The 26,529-nt window shown below is 47.4% G+C and overlaps 1 protein-coding gene across 1 annotated transcript in view; it reads left to right on the forward strand.

Annotated features, from left to right (window-relative positions):
- The window catches only part of LOC147668177 (guanine nucleotide-binding protein G(I)/G(S)/G(T) subunit beta-2), a 109,898-nt gene that overhangs the window by 18,753 nt on the left and 64,616 nt on the right, over positions 1-26,529 (forward strand). The window contains exon 3 of the mRNA XM_086948724.1: positions 25,335-25,441. Within this exon, the coding sequence (XP_086804850.1) occupies positions 25,335-25,441 (107 nt within the window). The remainder of the gene's footprint in view (positions 1-25,334; positions 25,442-26,529) is intronic.

Below are 26,529 nucleotides of genomic sequence, written 5' to 3' on the forward strand. Positions count from 1 at the left end.
CACACGTTTGCTTTTCTAAATTAAAATTGGACATCTTCAATATGGCTTGATTTCTTGTTCAGTTAGTAGTTGTGGAAGTAAATCCAATTAGGGAGGAAAGGAGATGGCACCTTGGTTTAGCGTGTTATCTTTTGCACATTACCAGTATTTCTGTGATAAGTGATGTAAGATAATTTTGCTACCTAGTAAAGTAAAATTCAGCAAGCAGAGGACTAATAATGGACGCCGGCACAATGTTCAGAATATTTGAGTTCAGGGAACTGCAGCATTAAAGATCTTCATCGTGTGTAAGCATCACACGCCATCTTTCAGAGGCAATAATGTAGCCGCGGAGTGTGGAATTGCAGCACTTAGAAGCCACATACTAGCTGTAAAGTGTCAGATGACCACGTTCAGGAGGTCAGCCTGCTTTGTAAGATGGAGATAGCTGATTGTAGGAGTGTGCACTCTCCCTGGCATAACAATGGAGACAGGGCGTCCGCTCAGTGGTAGAAGAGAGCTCAGTGATGAGTAGATGACAACATTACAGAATTCTGGAGGTGTAGAGGAAGATGTAGAGTGCAAATCCAAGAAGGAAATATTGCGAACTCAGATGTTCGGTTTAGTATTAATAAATATTGGCAGGCCAACGGCTACAACTCCTGCATGTAATCAGGGAGCTACATTTTCACACCCCTTTTTGTACCTTCCCTTTAATAATCTTACTTCACTGCACCATTGTCTGGAATCCAGCCAACTTGAATTTTGAGGTACTTTATGTTCGAGGCATTTGAACTGTGAATCGTATACTTTGCATACTCCTGCCATCTAGTGTTTGGTCCAGATATTTGCAAGTTGATTTTCTTCGAAGAAGTGTTTTCTATTACAAGGTAGGTGACTCATCGTTCGTTGATAGTGCACATGGGCATAGACTCCATTGTTTCTGCCATCTGGGTTGGACGTGTGTTGCTGCGCTCCGGTTCGAAACCGTTCTTTGGGTTCCCCTCGGTGCGCAGTAACTATACCTGCGTCTGTATTGTTTTGAACGCATATCCCACTTCTCCGCTTATCGTATCCATCGAGGAAACCTCGATTTTGATCGGGAAACTTTGAGTCAGTCCACCTCGCAGTCGATTGGACGGACTCAATTCAAATTCTGGCCTCTGTGCCACACGAAGTATCCGCGCACCGACTCTCATAAAGTGTGCAACTTGTGCTCGTCTCCGGAGCACAACGAACAAGACTGTGACGTGTGCAGATCATTTCGATTGAACAAAACGCTCTTCGATCGTCTTGCTCGACGTTGTGAAATGCAGAGCCAAAAAGTTGAATACACGCCGGACATTTTCGTTGAAGGATCCGAGCCCGAATTCGATGCACAAGGGGCTGAGCAAGAGCAAGAAGAAATTGCATCTATTCCTGAATCGACTTCCAAGATGGAAGTCTACTTACCTAGAGGTCCCCGTCCTGTGAGTACCGAGCACTCCTTGCCACAAAATCCAAATCGGCCCTAGCAAAAGGCTTTGGTTCCACCCTCTCCTATGGACCACAGTCAGATGTTTGACGCCCAGCCCTCTGGCAAGGCAAAAAAAAAACGCGGTGATCAGCTGGATCGCTTAAGATTGAGTCAGGCACTGAGACAAAACCTTCAGGCGCCAAGCCGAATACCGCTTTGGAGCCAAAATACTTGCAACTGAAATCAAAGACTGCTACCGACCTGAAAGCCATTCCATCCCGGCACCTAAGTCCTTGGTGCTGAAACCGAAAAATATTCCTTCAAAGCAACAGGATCTGATTTTTGAAGTCCTAACACCCAAAATGGACCCAAAACAGAAGGAACTGTATATTGATACAGGACATGTCCCTACTAAACCGCCTCAGAAGCGCAAACCTCTGTCAGAAGACAGACTTTATCATATTCCTTTGAAGAGGAAGAATGTAGGTTCGAGGCATGTGGGCTGCTGAATTCATATCTGTGCATAGATCGCCGCCTAGTGTTGGATCCGGATGATCGCACATTGTTGTCCTGGAAGAGTCTTCGAAGAATCACAAGATAGGTGGCTCCTCCCCTGGACTACAGTGAGCATGGGCATCCACTCCATCCTCAGATTGTTTTTTTCCGCCTCTGGGTTCGGATGCAGATTTGTTAACTCTAGTTCGGAATCGATAAACTTTCTTTTTGGCCAAAAGGCCTTTAGTTATCGTCGGTATTGTCTTGCGAACGGTGCCCAGTTCTTGTTCCAGCTCAGTTCCCGAGCCGGACATTCAGAGGAGCCGTGTGGCTTTTCGGCACTGAAGGCCCGGTCGACGACAGAGGCCTTATCGACGTACCATCATGGAACGGAGCCCATTCAAGAGATGTCCTGTGTGCAACTCTAAATATCCTCACATCGACGTCCACCCGGTGTGCAACAAGTGCCTGTCTCCGTATCCCGATGAAACCAGCTGTATGGCTTGTTCTTGTTTCCGATCCAAGAAGACGATTCGACTTCGACGCGCAGCGTGCAAGGAGGCCCAGCAGACAGCACCTGACCCGGTGAACATTTTCGATACCGAGGGGAATGAGGGAGTCTAGCAGGAAGTTCGAGAGACCCTGTCTGATCCTGCATCGGAGATCGACTCCAGTTACAACGCTGATATTGAAATGGTCAATAATGAAGACGTCGACGAGGTAGGAGACGACGATGGGGCCTTTGGGGCCAGGGAAGATAGCTCGGGCGAGGAGCTAGGCCCGACCGTTGGTACGGGGGGCGAGACCGAGACACTTAAGGCTCAGGCTGAGTGATCGCCACATGGCCTTACTAGGCGTATTGCTTTGGTCGGCTCTAAGTCCTCTGAACTATCTGCACCGACGAAGCATAAAGGTGTTGTTGACCCGGTGAGGTCGCTAAAGGGTGTCGAGCCGAAATCTGGGACACCGAAAAAACTGGTCAAGGACGTCGACCCGAAAAAAATCTGCGCTGAAGGCCGTCGACACAGACAAAGGACTCGGAGCTCAGAAGGTTCTCGTCCTACGCGTCGACCAAACAAGGCTAAAAGCGGTGCGTACCTCGATTCCACACCTGGCGGTGGCTCGAAGGAACTAGTCGAGTCGACGCAGCCGTCTGCCTCCTTTTCCAAGCAGGTGTCGGAATCGCTGAAATGAATTAAGGAAAAGGCTTCGACTGTCGGACCGAAGGATACTCCACCAACGAAGCCTGCCAGGAAAACCTCAAAAATCGTCGGCGCCCATCCAGTTCACGCTGCCGCCGAAAGTGGTACCTAAGGCGTACGCCCCTAAGACGGCAGTCGAAGCGTCCAAGAAGGTGTCCACGGGGCCGAAGCCCACAACTGCTGTAGTGGTCACGAAGCATTGACAGCCTCCGCGTGAAGAGCAGTCGGAACAATTCATCGACGCAGACACGGGTAGACGTTCAATTTACAAACGAAAGATCGCCCCGGAACAGCCCATGGAGTCATATAAAATTCCATTGAAAAAGGATTCGACTAGATCACCCATTCTTGTCGAACCTATAACACCACATGGCCAAGACACTGCTCCTCTCTCGCCCACTTACTCGGATGTGGAGACAGGGGAAGGTGACAATGAGGAATACAATTATCCTATAGACACTGATCCTGAAGATCACAATGAACCCTGGGCGCTGCTGACCCAGGAGAGCCACACACTGCCCCAGACAGTCATGTGTATGCTGTAAAAACCTCGCCTACTGAAGACTCGGCGGCGTTTAATGCACTTATTGAAAGGGCAGCCAAAAATCATGATGTCCAGCTCCATGCTGACCCTATTGAAGCAGATTTTTTTGTTTTGACACCTTTTCCACCTCAGAGAGAACTGTCAAGACTCTGCCAATGCTAAAGGGTGTCTTAAAACATGCTGGGGACATTTTTAAAGAGACCACGAGGGCCAGGGTGATAAACCCCAGAATTGAGAAAAAGTACAAGCCTGGGGACCCTACCTACATCAAGGGACAGTTGCCGTTGGACTCTCTGGTTGTTTCCAATGCCCAGAAGAGGGCAAACTCCCAAACGGGTGATGCTCCTCCCCCGGACAAAGAATCTAAAGTGCTAGAAGCATCAGGGAAGAGGGTGGCAGCTCAAGCGGCCAATATCTGGCGCATTTCCAACACTCAGGCACTCTTAGACAGATATGACAGGGCCCATTACGATACACTTGAGTCCCTGTTACAACACTTGCCAGATGAATATAAGGAGGCAGCAGAGATGCTCATACAGGAAGGGAAGCTTATATCAAATGCATCTATCCAGTGTGCACTGGACGCAGCAGACACCGCAGCCAGAGCCATTAACACAAGCGTGATGTTGCGAGGACATGCCTGGCTGAGAATCTCCGGTTTCAAGCCAGAGATACAAACCACCATACTAAATCAGCCTGTAAACCCTGATCACTTATTTGGACCAGAGGTGGACACCACCTTGGAAAAGATCAAAAAGGACACTGACTGCAAAGTCTATGGGGGCTCTCCAGTCGCAGCAGTTCAGGGGTGGTTCTTTTCGTCGCTCAAACAATAGAGGAGTTTCCAGAGGCCAGCTGTCCCAGCAAACACAGTACAGTAAAGGTGGGGCACAAACCACCTACACCAAACAAGGTAGAGGTGGATATTGTGGAAACAGCGCCAAGGGCAGAGGTCGTGGAAACAACAGCTCCCGATCCTCCGCCACTAACAAACCGTGACGCCTTGTCACTGCCCCCGACCATACAACACCGGTCGGGGGGAGACTACAACGGTTCCTGCCAGTCTGGAAATCCATCACTACAGACAGGTGGGTCAGGAAGCTTATCCAGTACGGTTATTGTCTGGAGTTAACATCCACACCACCCAACATACCCCCAAGACACCGTCCTATGTTGACAGAGCATTTGCACTTATTGCAGCAGGAGGTACTCGTCCTGCTGCAAAAAGGAGCGATCGAACTCGTGCCTGTGGAAGAAAGAGGTACAGGAGTGTACTCGCTGTACTTCTTAATCCCAAAAAAGGACTGGTCCCTCAGACCCATACTCTACCTCAGACCCGTAACCAGTACATTCTATCAGAACACTTTCACATGCTAACATTGCAGCAGGTTCTACCGTTACTCAGTCAGATTTCCTCGCAACATTGAATCTGAAGGATGCATATTTCCATATTCCGCTACACCCGTCACACAGAAAATACCTCCGGTTCACCATTCAGAATCCGCATTATCAATTCAAGGTCCTCCCTTTTGGAGTGACGACGGCACCCAGGGTGTTTACAAAGTGCCTGGCGACAGTGGCTGCACACCTACGGAGACAGAACGTTCACGTCTACCCTTATCTGGACGACTGGCTTATCCAAGCAAAGTCGGCCAAGCAGTGTGCCGCCCACATGTCCCACACCATTCACCTTCTTCACGATCTGGGATTCTCACTGAATTATCCAAAGTCCCACCTTCAGCCTGCCCACGTACGGCAGTATCTGGGCGCGACAATAGATACTCTGGCAGCCATAGCACAGCCGAATTCAGTGAGGATCAACCGCATTCAATTGCTGATACAAAAATTCAGTCCGCAACACTCTTCCGGCACGAGTGTTCATGCAGTTGATGGGCATGATGGCCTCCTGCATCTCCATAGTCCCGCACGAGAGACTACATATGCGTCCGCTTCAGGAGTGCTTGGCACGTCGATGGAATCGGGCTCACGGACAGTTGAAGACCGGTCGTGCATACAACTCTCTGCATTGGTGGAATCCACAAAACCTTTGCAGGGGCCAACCGTTCCAGGAGCCTGTGCCACAGATCATTCTGACAATGGACGCATCTCTCCAGGGATGGGGAGCTCATGTACTCCACTACAGTGCAGGGACTATGGACAATGCAGCAAAAGAAGATGCACATCAACCTTCTAGAACTGATGGCTATCTTCATAGCGATGAAAGCATTCAAAGTACATCTGTGCAACAAGGTCGTGTTGATCCGGACGGACAACATGACGGCCATGTACTACATTCAGAAGCAGGGAGGTACACTCTCCCCACAGTTGTCTCATCTGGCTCAGAGCATGTGGAAGTGGGCCATTCAGAGGAACATCTTCCTCATGGCGGAACACCTCCCGGGCAAGGACAATCAGATGGCGGACCTGCTCAGCAGGCACAGCCACCAAATGCACGAGTGGGAGATACATCCATCAGTACTCCACCCGTACTTCCAAAAGTGGGGTCATCCAGAGATAGACCTGTTCGCCACAAAGGAAAACGCCAAATGCCAAAGCGTTGCCCCCAGGTTTCCACACCCACAGTCGCAGGGCAATGCGATATGGATGAATTGGTCAGGCATATTTGCGTACGCTTTTCCCCCAGCACCTCTAATACCGCTGGTGGCACACAATCTGAAGCAACACTCTGACACTCCTCCTGGTTGCTCCGACGTGGGCACGCCAACCATGGTACACCACGTTTCTAGAACTATCCGTGGTACCGCATCAAAGGCTGCACCTCACACCCAGGCTTTTGATGCAGAGCCATGGCGACATTCAGCATCCAGATCCGCAACCGCTCAACCTGGCGATCTGGCTTCTGAGGTCTTAGAATTTGGCTACCTCAACTTGCCTCCCGACTGTATGGATATCATAAGAGGCAAGAAATCCCACCACCAGAGCATGCTATGCGGCAAAATGGAAGCAGTTTGTCATTTTATTGTGCAGACCACAACATCAACCCACTAGACGCATCTACTCGCAACATAATTTGCTATGTTACATCTATACAAATGCAATCTGGCCTATGCTTCCATTCGTATAAATTTGTCCGCAATAGCAGCTTATCTACAAAACAGGCTGCATCTCTCACTTTTCAGAGTGTCTGCCATCAAAGCCTTTCTGGAAGGACTCAAACGAGTCATTCCTCCCCGGACCCCACCAGCTCCGAATGGAACCTGAATGTGGTCCTCACCAGACTGATGGGTCCACCTTTTGAGCCTCTACACTCATGCGAGATTCAGTTCTTGACGTGGAAAGTGGCTTTCCTGATAGCGATCACATTGCTGCGACGCGTTGGTGAACTCCAGGCACTAACTATCCAAGAGCCATTCATACAGATTCACTCCAACGGGGTGGTGCTTCGCACTAACCCTAAGGTTTGAGGCATGTGGGCTGCTGAATTCATATCTGTGCATAGATCGCTGCCTAGTGTTGGGTCCAGATGATTGCACATTGTTGTCCTGGAAGAGTCTTCCAAGTATCGCGAGATAGGTGGCTCCTCCCCTGGACTACAGTGCGCATGGGCATCGACTCCATCCTCAGATTGTTTTTTTCCGCCATTGGGTTCGGATGTGTTTGGGTTCCCTCTAGTCGGAATCGATAAAGAGCTTTTCTTAATACCAAAAGGTCTTTAGTTTCTTCGTCGGTATAGTCTTACGTTCGGTGCCTAACTCTTCCAGCTCGGTTTCGAGCCGGATTCCATACACCCGCGTGCTTTCGGCGCGGAGGGCCCAGTCGATGCCTAAGACCCTATCGACTGTTCATCATGGAACGAAGTCTGTTCAAGAGATGTCCCGTATGCAACTCAAAGTATCCCTGCATCGACGTCCACCCGGTGTGCAACAAGTGTCTGTCGCCGGACCATGATGAAGCCAGTTGCATGGCTTGTTCCCGCTTCAGGTCCAAGAAGACGCTTAAGCATCGACGCGCTGCGCGCCAGGAGGCCCAGCACTCTGCACCGGCGCCTGCGGACATTTTCGATGCCGGGGATGTCTAGGAAGAAGCTAACCGGGACATTGGTGACAACCGGTCTAATCCCGCGTCAGACGTCGACTAAGACTACGACGCGGACGCCGAAATGTTCGAGGCTGAAGTCGTCGACGAGGTAGGGGACGACTGGGCCTTCAGGGCCATGGAGGATAGCTCGGACGATGAGCTACCTCGCACTGACACTGGGGCCGAGCCAATTCATAAGGCTCAGGTCGAGGGATCGCCATTAGGCCTTACCCAAGATCTTACGATGGGTTCTACGGCCCAGCCTTCGGGCTCGGCCACGGACATTGCTGTTGAGCCACACCCTGGTAAATCGAAACCGAAAGTGAAACCTACGGTCTCGACGCAAGAAGCAGCACTGGTGCCCGCTTCGAAACTGAAAGTGCACATTACTTTGGTTGGATCCAAGGCATCGGAGCCCTCGGCGCCGAAGAAGCAGAAGGGTGTTGTCGATCCGAAGGCTCAAGTCAAGGGCGTCGAGACGAAGTCTGCCACACCGAAGACTAAAGTCAAGGTGGTCGAGCCGAATAGGTCGGCGCCGAAGGCGGTTGACACCATCAAAGGACTCGGTGACCCGAAGGTTCTCGAGACTCCGCGTCAACATGACTAGGCCAAAAGCGGCGCACCCCGAGAGTCCACTCCTAGTGGGGCCTCGAGGGATCCCGTCGACTCGGCGCGCCCGTCCGCCGCTTTCACCGACCAGGTGACGGACTCCCTACAGCACATCAAGGAGAAGGGCTCAGCGGTCGGACCAAGGGATCCTCCACCTTCGAAGCCGGTTGAGAAACCTCACAAGGCGTCGACGCTCATTCACTTCACGTTGCCGCCGAAGGTTTTCACCCCTAAAACGGTCGCCAGCGTCCCCGCGAAGGTGTCCTCGGTGCCAAAGTAGTCGACGGTGGTGTCCACCTTGAAGCATCGGCAATCTTCGGTAGACGAGCAACAAGAACATTTCATTGATGCTGAAACGGGCAGACTTTCCCTCCACAAGCGAAAAATTGCCCCGGAACAACCAATGGAGTCCTACAAGATTCCTCTAAAAAGAAAGGACTCTGCTAACACTCCTGTCCTTGTGGAACCAATTTCTCCACAGACTCATGATGTCTCGCCCACTTACTCTGATGTGGACGCTGGGGAGGGCGATGATGAGTACAGCTATCCTGTCTATACAGACCCTGATGATACCAATGAACCCTGGGCTGCTGGTGCTGACCCAGGTGATCCTCATTCTGGACAAGACACTCCTCTATTCTGTGAAGACTTCTCCTACAGAGGATTCAGCAGCATTCAATTCCCTCATTGAACGGGCAGCTAAAAATCACAACGTCCAACTCCATGCTGACCCTATTGTAGTCTATTTCCTTTTTGATACCTTTTCAGTCTCGGAGAGGACTGTCAAGACTCTACCTACGTTAAAAGGTGTCTTAAAACATGCTGGAGAGATCTTTAAGGAGCCTACCAGAGCAAGGGTGATAAACCCTAGTATTGAGAAAGTATAAGCCAGCACCTACTGATCCTACCTACATTAAGAGACAGTTGCCTCTGGACTCTCTTGTCGTCTCGAATGCCCGGAAGAGGGCTAATTCTCAGACAACGGGTGATGCTCCTCCCCCAGACAAGGAATCGAAGGTGTTTGAGACATCCGGGAAAAGAGTGGCAGCACAAGCGGCCAACATCTGGTGCATTTCCAATACGCAAGCGCTTCTAGCGAGGTATGACGGGGAACACTATGACACACTGGAGACCCTGTTGCAACACCTGCCAGATGAATACAAGGAGGCAGCTGAGATGCTTATTCAAGAGGGGAAGGTGATCTCTAATGCTTCAATTAAATGTGCACTGGACGCGGCTGACACCGCAGCCAGGGCTGTCAACACTAGTGTCATGCTGAGACGACATGCCTGGCTGAGAATCTCTGGATTTAAGCCAGAGATACAGACCACCATCCTTAATCAAACAGTCAATCCAGATCACCTGTTTGGCCCAGAGGTTGACACCACCTTAGAAAAAATTAAGAAGGACACTGAAACTGCCAAGTCCATGGGTGCCTTACAGTCCCAGCAATTCAGGGGTGGGTCTTTTCGTCGCTCAAGCACTAGAGGCGTTTCCAGAGGCCAGCTCTCCCAAACCACGCAGTACTACAAAGGCAACACGCAGTCCACATACACCAACAAAAGTCGAGGTGGATATCGTGGAAACGGCGCCAAGGGCAGGGGTCGTGGAAACAACTCCAGATCCTCTGCCACCAGCAAACAGTGACGCCTTGTCACTGCCCCCCAACCACACAACACCGGTCGGGGGAGACTTCAGCAGTTCCTGCCGGTCTGGAGGACCATCACCACAGACAGGTGGGTCAGACCGCTTATACAGTACGGTTATTGTCTGGAGTTAACATCCACTCCACCCAACATACCCCCAAGACACCGTCCTATGTCCGCCGAGCATTTGCACTTTTTGCAGCAAGAGGTCCTCGTCATGCTGCAAAAAGGGGCATTAGAGCTCATGCCTGTGGAAGAAAGAGGCACAGGAGTCTACTCCCTGTACTTTTTGATACCAAAAAAGGATGGGTCCCTCAGACCCACACTAGACCTCAGGCCCCTCAACCAGTACATCCTATCTGAGCACTTCCATATGCTGACCCTGCAGCAAGTGCTCCTGTTGCTCAGTCAGGGGGATTTTCTCGCAACTTTAGACCTAAAGGATGCGTATTTTCACATTCCGCTGCACCCGTCACACCGAAAATACCTCCGGTTCACCATCCAAAACCAACACTACCAGTTCAAGGTTTTGCCTTTCGGAGTCACCACAGCACCCAGAGTGTTTACAAAGTGCCTGGCGACGGTGGCGGCACACCTAAGGAGACTGAACATTCACGTCTACTCTTATCTGGACGACTGGCTCATCCAGGCGAAGTCAGCCCAGCAGTGTGCCACTCACGTGTCGCACACCATTCACCTCCTTCATGACCTGGGACTCTCACTGAATTACCCAAAGTCCCACCTCCAGCCCGCCCACATAGGGCAGTATCTGGGTGCGACGATAAACACTCTGGCAGCCACAGCACAGCCAAATTCAGTGAGGGTCAGCAGCATTCAATCGCTGATACAACGGTTCAAGCCCCAACACTCGCTTCCAGTGAGAGTGTTCATGCAGTTGATAGGCATGATGGCCTCCTGCATCTCCATAGTCCCGCACGTGAGACTACATATGCGTCCGCTTCAGGAGTGTCTAGCACGGCTGTGGACTCAGGCTCACGGGCAGTTGAAAGACTTGGTGTTGGTGAGCAGTCGGGCATACAACTCTCTGCGTTGGTGGAATCCACGAAACCTTTGCAAGGGCCGACAGTTCCAAGAGCCTGTGCCACAGATTATCCTGACAACGGACGCTTCTCTCCAGGGATGGGGAGCTCATGTACTCCATTACACTGTGCAGGGACTATGGACGCAACAGCAACGGAAGATGCACATCAATGTTCTGGAACTGATGGCGATCTTCATGGCGCGAAAGGCTTTCAAAGTACATCGGTGCAACAAGGTCATGTTGATCCGGACAGACAACATGACAGCCATGTCCTACATTCAGAAGCAGGGAGGTACCCACTCTCCGCAGCTGTATCATCTGGCTCAGAGCATGTGGAAGTGGGCCATTCAGAGGAACATATTCCTCATGGCAGAACACCTCCGGGGCAAGGACAATCAGATGGCGGACCTGCTCAGCAGGTACAGCCACCAAATGCACGAGTGGGAGATACATCCATCAGTACTCCACCCGTACTTCCAAAAGTGGGGTCATCCAGAGATAGACCTGTTCGCCACAAGGGAGAACGCAAAATGCCAAAGCTTCGCCGCCAGGTTTCCACACCCACAGTCGCAGGGCAATGAGATATTGATGAACTGGTCAGGCAAATTTGAGTACGCTTTTCCCCCGGCACCTCTGATACCGCTGGTGGCACGCAAGCTCAGGCAGCTCTCGATGACTCTCATCCTGGTTGCTCCAACGTGGGCTCTCCAACCATGGTACACCACGTTTCTGGAACTGTCCTTGGTACCGCATCAAAGGCTACGCCTCACACCCAGCCTTCTGACGCAGAGCCATGGCGACATTCAGCATCCAGATCCGCAACAGCTCAACCTGGCGATCTGGCTCCTGAGGTCTTAGAGTTTGGCTACCTAAATTTGCCTCCTGACTGCATGGACATCATCCGGGAGGCAAGGAAGCCCACCACACGAGCATGCTACGCGGCGAAGTGGAAGCGGTTTGTCATTTACTGTGCAACCTACAACATTGACCCGCTAGATGCCTCTATTCAGAACATCATTTGTTATCTTTTCCATCTGTACAAATGTAATTTGGCCTATGCTTCCATTCGCATTCATCTATCTGCAATGGCTGCTTGTCTCCAAAACAGGCGGCACCTCTCACTTTGCCTGCCATTAAAGCCTTTCTAGAAGGGCTCAAGCGAGTCATTCCTCCGGACTCCGCAGCTCCGGAGTGGAACCTCAATGTGGTCCTCACCAGGCTGATGGGTCCCCCCTTTGAGCCACTGCATTCCTGCAAGATTCAATTCTTGACATGGAAAGTAGCTTTCCTGATAGCGATTACATCGCTGCGACGAGTTAGTGAGCTCCAGGCACTAACTATCCAAGAGCCATTTATTCAAATTCATTCTAAAAGGGTGGTGCTTCGCACTAACCCTAAATTCCTTCCTAAAGTAGTATCTCAATTCCATATTAAGCAAACTATCGAATTACCTGTGTTCTTCCAAAATCCTGAGTCATTGGCGGGGAGAATGCTCCACACCCTTGACGTCAAAAGGGCCCTGATGTATTACATTGATGGTACCAAGGATTTTAGGAAAACTAAACAACTTTGTTGCCTTTGCGCCACAACACAAAGGTAACCCCATTTCCAAAGCTGGTATAGCTAGGTGGATCGTTAAATTTATTCAGATCTGCTATCTGAAAGCCAAACGTACTCTCACCATTCCACCAAGGGCCCACTCCACCAGAAAGTTGGGGGCCTCCATGGCTTTCCATGGAAATATTCCTTTGGAAGACATATGTAGAGCAGCCACATGGTCTACCACACACATTTACAAAGCATTATTGTGTTGATGTGCACTCCAAACAGCAGGCAGCTGTAGGGCAGGCTGTTCTGAAAACACTTTTCCAGACTGCTGCAGCTGGCACGGGCGGCCGCAGTTAATGGAGGGACTGCTATGTATTCTATGCACAGATATGAATTCAGCAGCCCACATGCCTCGAACCGAATATGCTACTTATCTGTTCTTGGCATGTAGGGCTGCTGACATTCATATTGCCCGCCCTCCTCCCCGGCGCCTGTAGCAGCTGCAGAATTCTCATATACTTCTAGCATGGTCATCATTCACTTTGTTTCACTCCATCTTGGCCACAATGGCTAAAGACAATCTGAGGATGGAGTCGATGCCCATGCGCACTGTAGTCCAGGGGAGGAGCCACCTATCTCGTGATACTTCGAAGACTCTTCCAGGACAACAATGTGCAATCATCCGGACCCAACACTAGGCGGCGATCTATGCACAGATATGAATGTCAGCAGCCCTACATGCCAAGAACAAATGCATACTGGTAAGTAGCATATTCGTTTTGGAAGTTGGGATACCAGTTTTTCCTTTCTTTGTTGATTGGTTGTATGGTGGCTCCCCACAGTCTGTTGTAGCTGTCCACAAGACGACAGTAAACCTCTTATTATTGTTGGGGTTCACAATCAACATGCTGAAGTCACACCTGACCATTTGCAGAGACTTCCTTTCACAGGTGCCATCCTGGATGTGGTGTAGTTCAAGGCCTTCCCTCTGTCACAATTAGTTCAGTACACCTGAGCTATGATTTTGACATTTTAGCTTGGGTCTCGGTGAGAGTGAGACTGAGGCTTCTTGGGCTATAAGTCTCCTGCTGATCGATAATGCTAGGTGGCATATGTGGGCTCTATTGTGGAATCTAAACTCTCAGTGGGCCTAACCGCATGGTATCTATTAGATTCCATCCAGGTTTCGGAGGGCACTGCAGAAGATCTACAGTGGTTGCTATTCAGCTGCAATTACACTGGCAGCAGACCACTTTCCCTGCCTCAACCAGAGCTTACAGATGCTAGAGAGGTCGTAGGACTGTGGTCCATGGCAGAAACATGACTCATCAGTCTGTTTGGAGTTGTGGCCCATTAGCCTAGTGTTGAAGGCTTTCCTACTGCCCATCAAGGGGCAGTATTTTACACGTTCTCGTGAACATCACTGCCAAGTAGTACAGCACAATGCAGGGCAGAGTGATGTTCTCGGCCCTCTGCTAAGTGGCTTTTTGTCTGTGACGTTGGTTGAAATGTCAGAGTATCTCCCTGGTCGTGAAAAACTTGGTGGGTTCTTTGAATGTTGGTGGGGAACTCGGCCGACTGCGCCTTGAGGATCACAAATGGTAGTTACACCCAGAGTTGGTTCACAACGTCTTCCAACAATTGGGAGAACCTTGGTTGGAACTGTATGCCATTGCCAAGAGCGTGCAATTACAGCACTTTTGTGTGCTGGAATTTCCAATATAGCTTTCTTTTGGAAACTCATTTTGGCTACAATGGAGCACAGAACTACTACCTGCCTTTACACCCAATCTGCCCCTTGTCTGATTTCTAAAGCTCAGTCACGATCAGGCCCAAGGTATCCTATGGATCCTGGGGAAGTATTATCCCGAACTTCTGGGCATGATCATTTGTCCTTGTTTCAGTTTACCAGTTCAGTAAGGTCTTCTGTTGCAGCAGCAAAACTGGATCCTGCACCTGGCTGTAAGCAATATACACCTCCATGCATTGAGAAGCAGTTGGCAGCTTTCGCTCTGCCTTGTACGTTTTTAGATGGTCTCCTTGCTGCGTGGTGCCCCTCTTCAGAATCTCATCTATGGGACAAAAATAATAGCCTTGTATGAATTACGCAACCTAGAACATTTGGAAGACGGACAGTCAGATGTTTATTTGTTCGATCTTTTGCCCAGCAAGGACTGGCAGTTGACACTATTAAAGGTTGTCGGCCCTTTCAGCCTGTTTGGAGTTATCCAGAGCAGCCATCTTTGTTTAGCCTGCCTGTTCTGATGAAGCTTGTAAAAATGTTCACACACTTCCCTCCAATGCCTCGTGCATTACCAGTGGGATCGTAATTTGGTCCTCACTTTCCTCTCGTGTTCTCCATTTGAGCCAAAGCATAGTGGTCCGTTACGTTTTCTGACACTGAAGTAATTGCGAAGAGTAAGGCAGTCTTCAGTCATTTCACCTGGTCATGCGAGTGCACTTAATGCCCCTTTGGTAAAATGTCTCCATATTGACTATTTTCCAGTCAAGTTAAAGACGAGGGTGTTCTGGTGAAAAGTCATCATGCCTTTTCATGTTGGGCAATCCATTAGTCTGTCAATGTTTTTTTTTTGTTTCGTTTTTTTTTCCCGCCTTGCCTCAGAGGAGGAAACACTCTGTTGAATCCCCAGAAGAGCATTGAGCGTTTACATCAATTGCACCAAATACCCTAATTTGCCCAGATAACTCTACATAGAGATGGGTAAGTCAGTTCAGAAGAGAAGTTTGTCAAGGTGGGCAATCCTTTGTATTAAGGTCTGGTATGCATTGACCAAGAAGCAACATCTGGAAGGACAGAGTGCTCGTTCCATCAGGGCAAAAGATGCTACCACTGTGTTGGCAAGTGGTGTGCCTGTTGTTGACATCTGTCCGGCTGCAATGTGGGTGGCAGTGTACACGTTCACTAGGCCCTTCTGTTCGGTCCTGCAGGAGTTCTTGGTCTGAGCCCACCCCAAAGGCCTACCTTGGAAGTTACTGCTTTGGTATCTATTCTAAAGGTGAGGAGTCTGCTGTTAGAAGTATCAATCAGTAGCACAAGTTACTTACGTTCGGTAATGCTCTTTCGTGGTGGATACTCAAAACCCTGATTCCTTACGGCTCTTCCAACTTCCATTCGGTGGAATGGTCTCTTTTCCCGTCTAAAAAAGTCCCATACTAGAAATTAGCACTCTAGTACCTCCTATTGTCAATTTTGGCTATGCGTCTGAGGGTGTTGACAGAGCTGATCGGCACAGAGTTGTCCGGTATAAGCAGCTCCCCACTGACAAAGCTTAGTCAGAGGTCGAAGTTATTGGTGCCGGGGGTCCCCTTTACATTTCCTTTATGTACAATACATCTGACCCAGGCTCTGCTCCTGTACTTCACCAAAAGTCGATTTCCCCTAGAACTTGAAAACAGCTGAGGACTTACCAAAGCACTCTGGAAATGTTTCCCCCACATATTACAATATGGCACTGTTACCTTTTGGTGGTGGCCATTCGAATTCTAACTCAGTAGAGCTGCTGGCATTAATGGTGTTGCCTTTTTTATTGGTGGGCCAGCTGTTTGTTTAAACACTGTTTTTTGTGTAATTTTCTTTTTTTGCAATGCATGATAAGTAAATCTTCCCTTAATGGTAGACCAAAAGTTGGTTCATCCTGCAAGACCTGGCAGCAGTTCTGATTTTGAAAGAGTACGCTTGCTGCTATCTGCACTAGGAGACTGCCTTAATCGCAGTTACCAGTTTTCATGCAAATGGCTTTGGAGTATCAAAAGACTCCTTGCACCTGGTTAGGATTCTGGTCCCAAGCAAGCTGAGGAGTAGGAGTTTGTACTTTCAATGGGGAGTCCTTTGTTGATTTTCTCTTTTTGAAGCTTATTCCTGTCCAAGAAAGGCTGCTGCACCTGCTCATCTATTTGCAGCTTTTCGAATTTGTTTGTTAGGGCAGCTGCAGTGTAGACTTACTCCATTGTAAGGAAAGGCCAACAGAACACCACTGTTCGAGGCATATGTGCTGTAGATCGTATACTTGTGCATAGACTTGGGCTTGGATGGTTGCTCTTTGTTTTTGTCTTGCAAGAAGTTCTTTGTAGTCACGAGATAGGTGACTCCTCCTTGGGATCCTAGTGCACATGGGCATCGACTCCACCCTTCTTATTGTTTTTTTCCCGCCATCGGGTTCGGACGTAAATTTCTGCACTCCGGGTCGGTGTCGTACTCTATACCCCTTCGACGTGCAACCCTTCACCGCTCAACGGTATTGTTTCGATAGCGTTCCCTTTCGACGCGCATCCAAAGTATTAATCAACTTCGATTCCGGTCATTCGCGCGGGCCATTGGACCCACCGGCGCCATCAGGCCCTGCAGTCAATGGAAAGAACTCCATTTAAAAAATGCCCCCTGTGGTGGTGCGAATTACCACACCTTGATCTCCACGAGGTCTGTAACCTTTGCCTCTCTGCAGAACACGAGGATAAAGACTGCGAGGTGTGCTTCCTTCCGATTGAAAAAGACCATCCATGATAGTCTGGCTCGACGTCCCATAATGTCTCAACCAACGGCTTTGCACTGGACGACATCTTCAATGCAAGCCCGAGGGTCCACAACAACAGCAAACAGAAGATGAGTTCATCAGCGTCTCAGATGCCGAGGACCAAGCGATTACTCCAGGGCAACGGACCGTGACTACTGACCTCGATGCCCTTGCCCCAACAAAAATTCAAGAAAGGCTCCGGTAACACCTTCAACTTAAAAGTCAGGTTCACACTAGTACAAAGCTTCGGATGCCCCGCCCTCGGGCCCGGCTCCGAAGCCTGAAGTAAAGCCTTCTGGCAGCTCTAAACCGAGCCAGCCACTTACCGGTACCGACAAACAATCTCTGGCACCGAAACACAGGTCCATAATAGACAGTGTAACACCCCGATACATTGGCACTGAAGACTGCTTCGATGCTGAATCTTGGACACCAAAACACGCCAAGAACAAACCCTCGGACCGAAGAAATCCCATAAAACTTTGGAACCGAAGAAAATTATCGGAGTAGAAAACCCAACCGAAGCATAAGGTGACCAAGACCCCTCCTAAAGCTATAGAGACTAAGTCAAAGCACCATTCGGAAACAAAATCCTTAGTGCCGAAGAAAGACACGGGCTCCGAACTGTTTCACCCAGATCCACCGGGTTCAAAACAAGACTCCTCAGAACCACCTGAGCTACCCCTAAAGACAAAGGACATGGCAACGTCAACTTTAGACCCTCCTCATCCCCTCCAGCACTTCCAACTGTGCCACTTTCTCCAGCACACTCTCCACTACCTCCTTCATCTCCACCACAGGATGAGGATGCCTTGGGGATGGGGGATGGGCGCGGGGGGTGGGGGTGGAGACCCACAAGAGGATGATTAAATCCAGAGTATTCCACCACTTGACCCATTGGTGTATTTTGATGAGGCCCCAGATGTACCTGAGCCAGACTCTTACTCATCTAAGCCATCCCTTCCAGACGACAACATACACTTTGCGCAACTCGTAGACAGAGCAGCCAAATACCATGGGGTAGAATTACACTCAACCCTTCGGACGAAGATTTTCTCCTAGAGACTTTTACACGGCCACAAAGGGCAACAAGTACTTTACGTATGCTCAAGGGTATGATTAAACACTTCCCTGATGTATTTAAAGACCGTCAGGGCTAGAGTTCTCGACCCCAGGGTTGACGAGAAATATAAAGCAGCTCCAAATGATCCTCCTTATATCAAGGGGCAGCTCCTTCTAGATTCTCTAGTGGTTACAAATGCCGGTAAACGGGCAAACTTCCAGATAACAGCTGAAGCCCCTCTGCCAGATAAAGAATCTAAATTACTGGACACATCTGGTAAACTGGTTGCATCACAGGCGGCACATTAATGGCGCATTGCTAACGCCCAAGCTTTACTAGCCAGGTACGATAGGGCGCATTACAATGAACTGGAGACATTAATGCACCATCTTCCAGAGCAATACAAGGCAAAAGCTAATGAGCTCATACAAGAGGGAAAGCTTATTGACAACACCTCCATTAAATGTGCTCTTGATGCTGCGGACACAGCATTTCGTGCCGTTAACACAAGTATTTTACTGCACAGGCACGCATGGCTACGCACATGTGGTTTTAAACAGGAGGTGCAGTCTCAAATTCTAAATTAGCCTTTTAAACAGGAGGTGCAGTCTCAAATTCTAAATTAGCCTTTTAATCAAGAACACCTATTCGCAACTACTGTAGACACATCTTTGTAAAAGGTGAATAAAGACACTGACCACTAAATCTATGGGGGCCTTACAGTAACCAACAACTAAGGGCTCCTTTTGTCGCTCCTTTTATAGGGGCACCTCCAAAACCATTGGTAAAGACAACTTTGTCATACAAATGCCCCACTCAAACGTCCTTTAGCAAAGGATATTTTAGAAGGGGGTGCAGAGGCAATAACTCCAAAGGAAGAGGCCGCTGTAATAACAACCGCTTCTCTCCTAACACAAACAGTGACTTCCCACCACTCTTAGACGGTCACCACTATCAGTTCAAAGTGCTTCCCTTCGGGGTAACGACCGCACCCAGGGTCTTCACGAAATGTCTTGCAGTAGTAGCTGCTCACTTGTGAAGACAACACATTCATGTTTTTCCTTACCTCGACGACTGACTTATAAAAGCCAAGTCATGCAGCGATTGTGTGCACCACACACCAAACACTCCAGCTGCTGCACCGCTTAGGATTCACAATAAACCTCACCAAGTCACATATTCAACCGTCCCACACCTAACTGTATCTAGGCACCACAATAGATCCTTCTAAAGCCCTTGTATACCTCAATCCAGTCAGGATGGCAACCATGCAAACTTTCATAACAAGGTTTCAACCTCGACACTCACTGCCAGCTCGAGTGTTTATACAAGTAATGGGAATGATGTACTCTTGTATATTAATCTTACCTCATGTAAGACTCCAAATGTGTCCCTTACAGGAGTGTCTAGCACGCCCGTGGAACCAGGTTCAAGGTCAGCTTACAGATCTGGTGTTGGTAGGTAGCCGTACACATCGCTCTCTGCAGTGGTGGAACACACAAAACCTTTCCAAAGGATGGCCGTTTCCTAGACCCGGTTCAACAGATAGTGCTCACAACGGATGCATCGCACACCGGCTGGGAAGCTCATCTTCTAAACCACACCATTCAGGGTATGTGGACCCATCCGCAAAAAACTCTCCACATCAATCACCTCATTACTGGCGAATTTTCTTGCACTGAAATCATTCCAAGTACACCTCGTTCGCTACGCTTTCCTCGTCTGGGCTGACAATATGACAGCAATGTACTATATACAAAAACAGTGGGAGACACACACTCTGCAGCTTTCACGCCTAGCACAAAGCATATGGAGATGGGCCGTTCCTCAAAAATATAACTCCTAGCAGGACATCTTCCAGGGCAACACAATCGGATTGCAGATCTGCTCAGTCATCAGACAGCAGATCCACGAATGGGAACTTGATCCGCAAGTTCTTAATCCGTTTTTTCACATGTGGCACCAGCCAGACATAGACCTTTTCGCCACACATTTAAACTCAAAATGCCCAAGCTTCGCCTCCAGGTATCCACACCCACTGTCCAAAGGCAATGCAATATGGATGAACTGTTCAGGCAGATTTGCGTACACTTTTCTGCCTCTCCTGCTCATTCCCTTACTGGTGGGCAAGCTCAAACAGTCTCTCATAATGATCCTAGTTGCTCCCACATGGGCATGACAAACCTGGTTTATAACCCTGCTGAAACTCAGTAGTTCCACATCAGAAGTTGTACCTTTCACCAAAGCTTCTCCCACAGACCCATGGAGAAATAAGGCTTCCGGATCCAGCTCAACTGAACCAAGCGATCCGGCTCCTGAAGTCTTAGTTTGGTTACCTCAACCTCCCGCCAGACTGTATGAATATCATTAAAGTAACTAGACATCCTACCACTAGAGCGTGCTATGCAGCTAAATGGAAAAGGTTTGTGATTTACTGCAATAACGCAATCAGTCCACTAGATACCTCAATACAAAACATTATTTGTTACCTCTTCCATCTACAAAGATGTAATCTGGCATACACTTCTATACGATTACATCTTGCCGCCATAGCTGCTTACCTACAAAACAGGCAACACTTGTCTCTCTTTAGGGTACCTTCCATCAAAGCATTCATGTAAGGCCTTAAAATGATAATTCCTCCCAGAGTTCCACCTTCTCAGTGGAACCTCAACATTTTTCTTACCAGGCTCATGGGTTCCCAATCTTTGTATAAATGTGAATTACAATTTCTCACATGGAAAATATCTTTTCTTATAGCAATCACATTTCTCAGGAGAGTTAGTGAACTCCAGGCATTTACCGTACAAGAACTATTTCTGAAAATACATCACAATAAAGTGGTTCTTACGACAAATCCCAAATTCCTACCAAAAGTAGTTTCTGGTTTCCACCTTAACCAGTCTGTTAAGCTGCCAGTCTATTTTTCCTCAACCAGACACAGTAGCAGAACGGGCTCTTCTTACACTTGACATCAAAAGAGCTATCCTTTACTACATTGAAAGAAGAAAAACGTTTAGGAAAACAAAACAAGGTTTTGTATCTTTCTCAACACCACTTAAAGGCAATCCTATATCAAAAGCTGGAATTGCCAGGTGGATTGTGAAGTGCATTCAGATATGCTATCGAAAGACAAAGTGTATGTTATCCATTCCCCCTAGAGCGCATTCTACACGCAAACTAGGGGCTTCTATGGCCTATGGCATTCTTACGGAACTTTCCCCTAGATGACATCTGCAAAGCAGAAACTTGGTCTAAACCACACACTTTCACAAAATACTATTGTGTAGATGTGCAAACAAAACAAGCTAGTGTTTGCCAGTCTGTATTAAGAGCACTTTTTCAAACCACTGCAGCAGATACAGGTAGCCACCGCTAAAGAGGTAACTGCTGTATAGTCTATGCACAAGTATACGATCTACAGCTCATATGCCTCGAACGGAAAATGCTACTTACTATTATGCATCTGTTCTTGGCATGTAGAGCTGTAGATTTGTATATGAGATACCTCTATTTGTGTCAGTACTGTCTTACTTGGATACATCACACATGGACATCTTTCCTGTTTCTCACAAAGTCCACCATCACCCTATATGCCCAAAAACTATTTGAAGGTAGAGTCGGACCAAAACAAAGTGCAAACATCCGAGCCCAAAACCAGGTGGCGATCTATGCACAAGTATACAGATCTACAGTTCTACATGCCCAGAACAGATGCATACTGGTAGGTGGCATTTTCCTTCTTAGCCACTTTACAATTAAAGGAATCTGAACTGTCAGTCTTTTAGGAAAGCTTTATACAAACTGGTCTTCAAAGCTAAAACAAGATCGCGACCAGTGGGCAGCTTCCAGTTGAGCTCAACCATTCAATCAGTTCTTTCATCTTCAATGATGAGTCTGACTGCTCTCCCAGGAGAGGGATGAAGTGATGCTTTGATGGTACACCTTATGAAACCCAAGGCCAGTTTAGGACATGGGGGATAAGCACACAGTTAAATGTTTCCAGGTGGGCACCTTGCAGTTCTTGAGACCCTCTGTCTGCTGTCACTCCACCAGTGCTTTGTTGAAAATGTTGTGAAGTGCAGCTGCCTGTTTACAGACATGTTATGGTAATTGAACCTTCAAGGGTTTTAATTGTCTTAATGTTTCGAATATTATTTTAAATATCTACAATTGTACGACCTGATATATTTGATGCCGTTAATGCACAACAACTGTGACAAATGTCTTTTTAAGTTAATTTCTGTTTGTCACTGAACAGTGATCTTTTTGAGACAAAAGAGAGCAAGAGAAAGGGTGTATATGAAAGAGTATTCGGATTTAATATTTGTTACAAGGGTACATGATAGATAAACAACGTTGTAAGAGAACATACAAATAAATTGATCTATAAAAATTCTCTATACAACAATTGCAAAAGCTTTTCTACCTATTTACAATCTAATTTCTTATCCGGTAGAAAAAGCAATCGTCGACGTTTCGGTCTCTATTCTTGCGTTTCCGAGACCATCCTCAGGACATAAAAAAATCATATCTTGGGAGACCCTCAATCACGAAAATTCTGAATATGGTGGTAATGTGCGACACAGCATAAATCAAAATGATTGTATGTCTCTTAGTAGAATAACCTGTTTGAAGTCCTTATTCGCCTGACTTCATAGATGTATAGAAAAGGAATTGGGCAGATAAGATATCTAAAAAAATTGGTGAAAATCTCCTATCTTATTATTCTGGCGTTTGTAGTTACAACGTTGAGTCTATCGCAGTCAGCTCTCAACAACTGAAATTAATTTGCTGCAGCCCGTCACTTCCAAGTCAGTTCAGCTGACTTGGAAGTGACGGGCTGCAGCAAATTAATTTCAGTTGTTGAGAGCTGACTGCGATACTCAACGTTCTAACTACAAACGCCAGAATAATACGATAGGAGATTTTCACCAATTTTTTTAGATATCTTATCTGCCCAATTCCTTTTCTATACATCTATGAAGTCAGGCGAATAAGGACTTCAAACAGGTTATTCTACTAAGAGACATACAATCATTTTGATTTATGCTGTGTCGCACATTACCACCATATTCAGAATTTTCGTGATTGAGGGTCTCCCAAGATATGATTTTTTATGTCCTGAGGATGGTCTCGGAAACGCAAGAATAGAGACCGAAACGTCGACGATTGCTTTTTCTACCGGATAATAAATTAGATTGTAAATAGGTAGAAAAGCTTTTGCAATTGTTGTATAGAGAATTTTTATAGATCAATTTATTTGTATGTTCTCTTACAACGTTGTTTATCTATCATGTACCCTTGTAACAAATATTAAATCCGAATACTCTTTCATATACACCCTTTCTCTTGCTCTCTTTTGTCTCAAAAAGATCACTGTTCAGTGACAAACAGAAATTAACTTAAAAAGACATTTGTCACAGTTGTTGTGCATTAACGGCATCAAATATATCAGGTCGTACAATTGTAGATATTTAAAATAATATTCGAAACATTAAGACAATTAAAACCCTTGAAGGTTCAATTACCATAACATATCTATTGCCCAAACCCTCAAGGGTATATTGGGTTGCTCACTTTTGTGTACCGTTTGCAGACATGGCAATGCTCAGAGAACAATCTAAAATAGATTTACAGTCTTTCCTGTGCTATAGCTTTCAAGGATTCACTCATCTTGTGACAAGAAGCCTCAGGAGAATTTCTTGGTTTTGTAACGTGCATCTTTTCTAGACTCACATGTTGTGCATTATTCCTCCATCTAGTGATTGCCTCCACAATACTTTTTAGTCTCTTGCTGGGCATTGAGTTGAACGCCCTACAGAAACTCTGGTGATGAGGTTAATGGGAAGAGCACAGCATGAATATGTGAACACTGATTTAGATCTAGATACTTGGACAAACTTGTGTGAAATTTAAGTTTCTCAAGCCCATCAAATAAAGCACTCGGACCAAACAAGGTGGCATTATAAATCCAAGGGCCAGCTGCTAGATGCCAACACTGGTGCAAATTCAGATTCACCCGAGCCACTCGTGAATCTTTCCATGGGGACACTACTTTCGAGACCCCTTTGTAACCTGTTGGTCAGATGTGTGAATCCTTTGTACTTGCTTGTTGAGTTTGTAGCTAATTTTTGGTACTATTTACAAATTCTGTTTACAGTGTACAGTGCAACTGGTTAGTCAATTATTTTGAAACTTGGAATAATGAATCTACCATTGCATAGCTGTTGTAGCTTCTTTTTTTTTTTTTAAACTTAGTTCATTGTTTTTTTTCCACAAGGCATACATCAAACATTATAGTACTTCTAACTCAGTCCCCATATGTCATATCGTAAATACCTTAATTCTTACCATCTATGTACCACTGCAATCTAAATTCCCCCCAAAAAACCAATTCCCCCTTTATCCCCCCCTCCCCCTTCCCCACCTCCCCAAACCCCATCACTGGCGCGTGCAATTAATGAAATCTCTCAGCGTATGTGTGCAGGAGTGATTGTGTGCCATCATACCTGATGCACCCATCATGTGCCAGGGTCGTGTCGCAAGTGTTCGCCTACTCTGCGCTGTCATCCGGTGTCTCGTGGTCCCGCAGTGCCTGCACTAGTGCCTCCCAGCCCTCTTTCATTGTGTTGCGTACGCGCCTGCTGGTATCTCAGGTTGCTCTCGCTACTGGCCCACTTCAGGAAGCTATTTATTTTTCCTTAGTAACTTATAGCACATCAGAGAAGATTAGAAATGTAGTTCAGAATTGCATGGTTCAGCCTAATACAGTCTCGAAAGGCATGCCTCCTTTAGAATTTTGGCTTTGGGGGGCAGGGACAATGGATTTGGGATCTTTCCCATTATGGTTGCCCCGTTGGCAGTATGAACCTTAGTTTGCGGTGGTCGACATTTTGTGATCTGCCTGCTGTTCTTCATCCTTTTGTGCCTTCCTGGTGGTACCGCTGCACTGACACCCATACAAAGAGCCTGGCTGTGTTGAAAATACTGACATAGGAGCAGTGCAATAGATTTTCACGGTGGTGGGGGAACCATTCCCTTTACTTGGTCACCTTTTTCCTCCTTGTGCATTGATTAGCTGTGTGTGCACAAGCACTTGCCTATATCTTAGACTGTAGGTTGGTGATGGATCCCACAATCCTTCCTACTTTGCAATGAACTCCTCTTTGTCTTCCAGATCACTGCTGGCCTCGACCCTGTTGGGCGGATCCAGATGCGGACACGGCGCACACTGCGAGGACATCTTGCTAAGATCTATGCCATGCATTGGGGCACAGACTCCAGGTACAGCGCCACCACTTCTAGAAGCTAGCTTGCGTTTTTAACTTGTTTTAGTGTGGGTGGGCAGGGAGCTACTGGGGAAATGTGTGCTATTTTGAGGGTTTGCGATCTGCCCTCATGCATTGTATGTCCAATTATTTGTGTCCCTGTATCCATTGATAAACAGGAATATCCGCCTCATTCTTGCCAATGTATTTCTTTTTATCAATCTCCAGTGTTATTTTTAAGTCTATAAAATGAGACTTAATTTTTGAGTCTGGCGTTGGCTATTAGCTCATGCTGGTTTGAGTGACCACCTTTTTACCCTTCCACAAGCAGCAGATCTGCACACAAACTAGTACCCTTCAGTACCACGGATAACTAAGGCAATGGAGTGCTTTTGGAAAGCAAACACGATTTTGCTTTAAGTCATTTTTTCTACATTTTTTCTTAGGCTGACTATTCCCAGCAGATCTCGAAACCATTTTGATAAAATCAATACCTAACAAAACTAGCATTGATTGACAAAGCCAAAAGGCAGGCAGCCAGCATCAGATCTGTTGGCTTTGTCAGTTATGAATGCCTCACCAGAATTCTGAAGTATACAGAAAGTGGCGGCTGGAATGCTGGAGTTGATACCTCCCACTGGTAATTACATGGGGTCACGCTTCCCAGTCCACCACTGTTTTGCACATTATGCCACCTCAGTTTTGACTCTGCCATATGCAAATCAGGCTTGACCCTGCTCCAGTGAGAACTATCCTGGCGGTACCGCTAGGCCGTGTCCTCCCTGAACCGAAAGCAGAGCATCCCATGACTAGTTTTGCCCTAGTTCACGCTAGTCAGCCAGGTATAGCTTGGTTCCAGTGACGGTGATCTTGGGTTCCTTATACATATGGCTGAATTTAAACGGGGGTGGGCGGTGTGCAGAATAAGAATGGACTCTGATGCGGCCCGAGTGATAACCAATGTCTGCGTTTAATTCAAGCCTTATATCTATCACTTTTGTGTACTAACCATACTTCCAAGCTGGCTAAAACATGAGCGGCCCAGAAACTCCAATCACTTTTAAGGGATGCTGGTTTGTAGAGTATTATCCTTTAAGCCTCAAT

This window comes from Lissotriton vulgaris, unplaced genomic scaffold (assembly GCF_964263255.1).
Source record: "Lissotriton vulgaris unplaced genomic scaffold, aLisVul1.2 SCAFFOLD_2553, whole genome shotgun sequence".
Classification (NCBI taxonomy): domain Eukaryota; kingdom Metazoa; phylum Chordata; class Amphibia; order Caudata; family Salamandridae; genus Lissotriton; species Lissotriton vulgaris.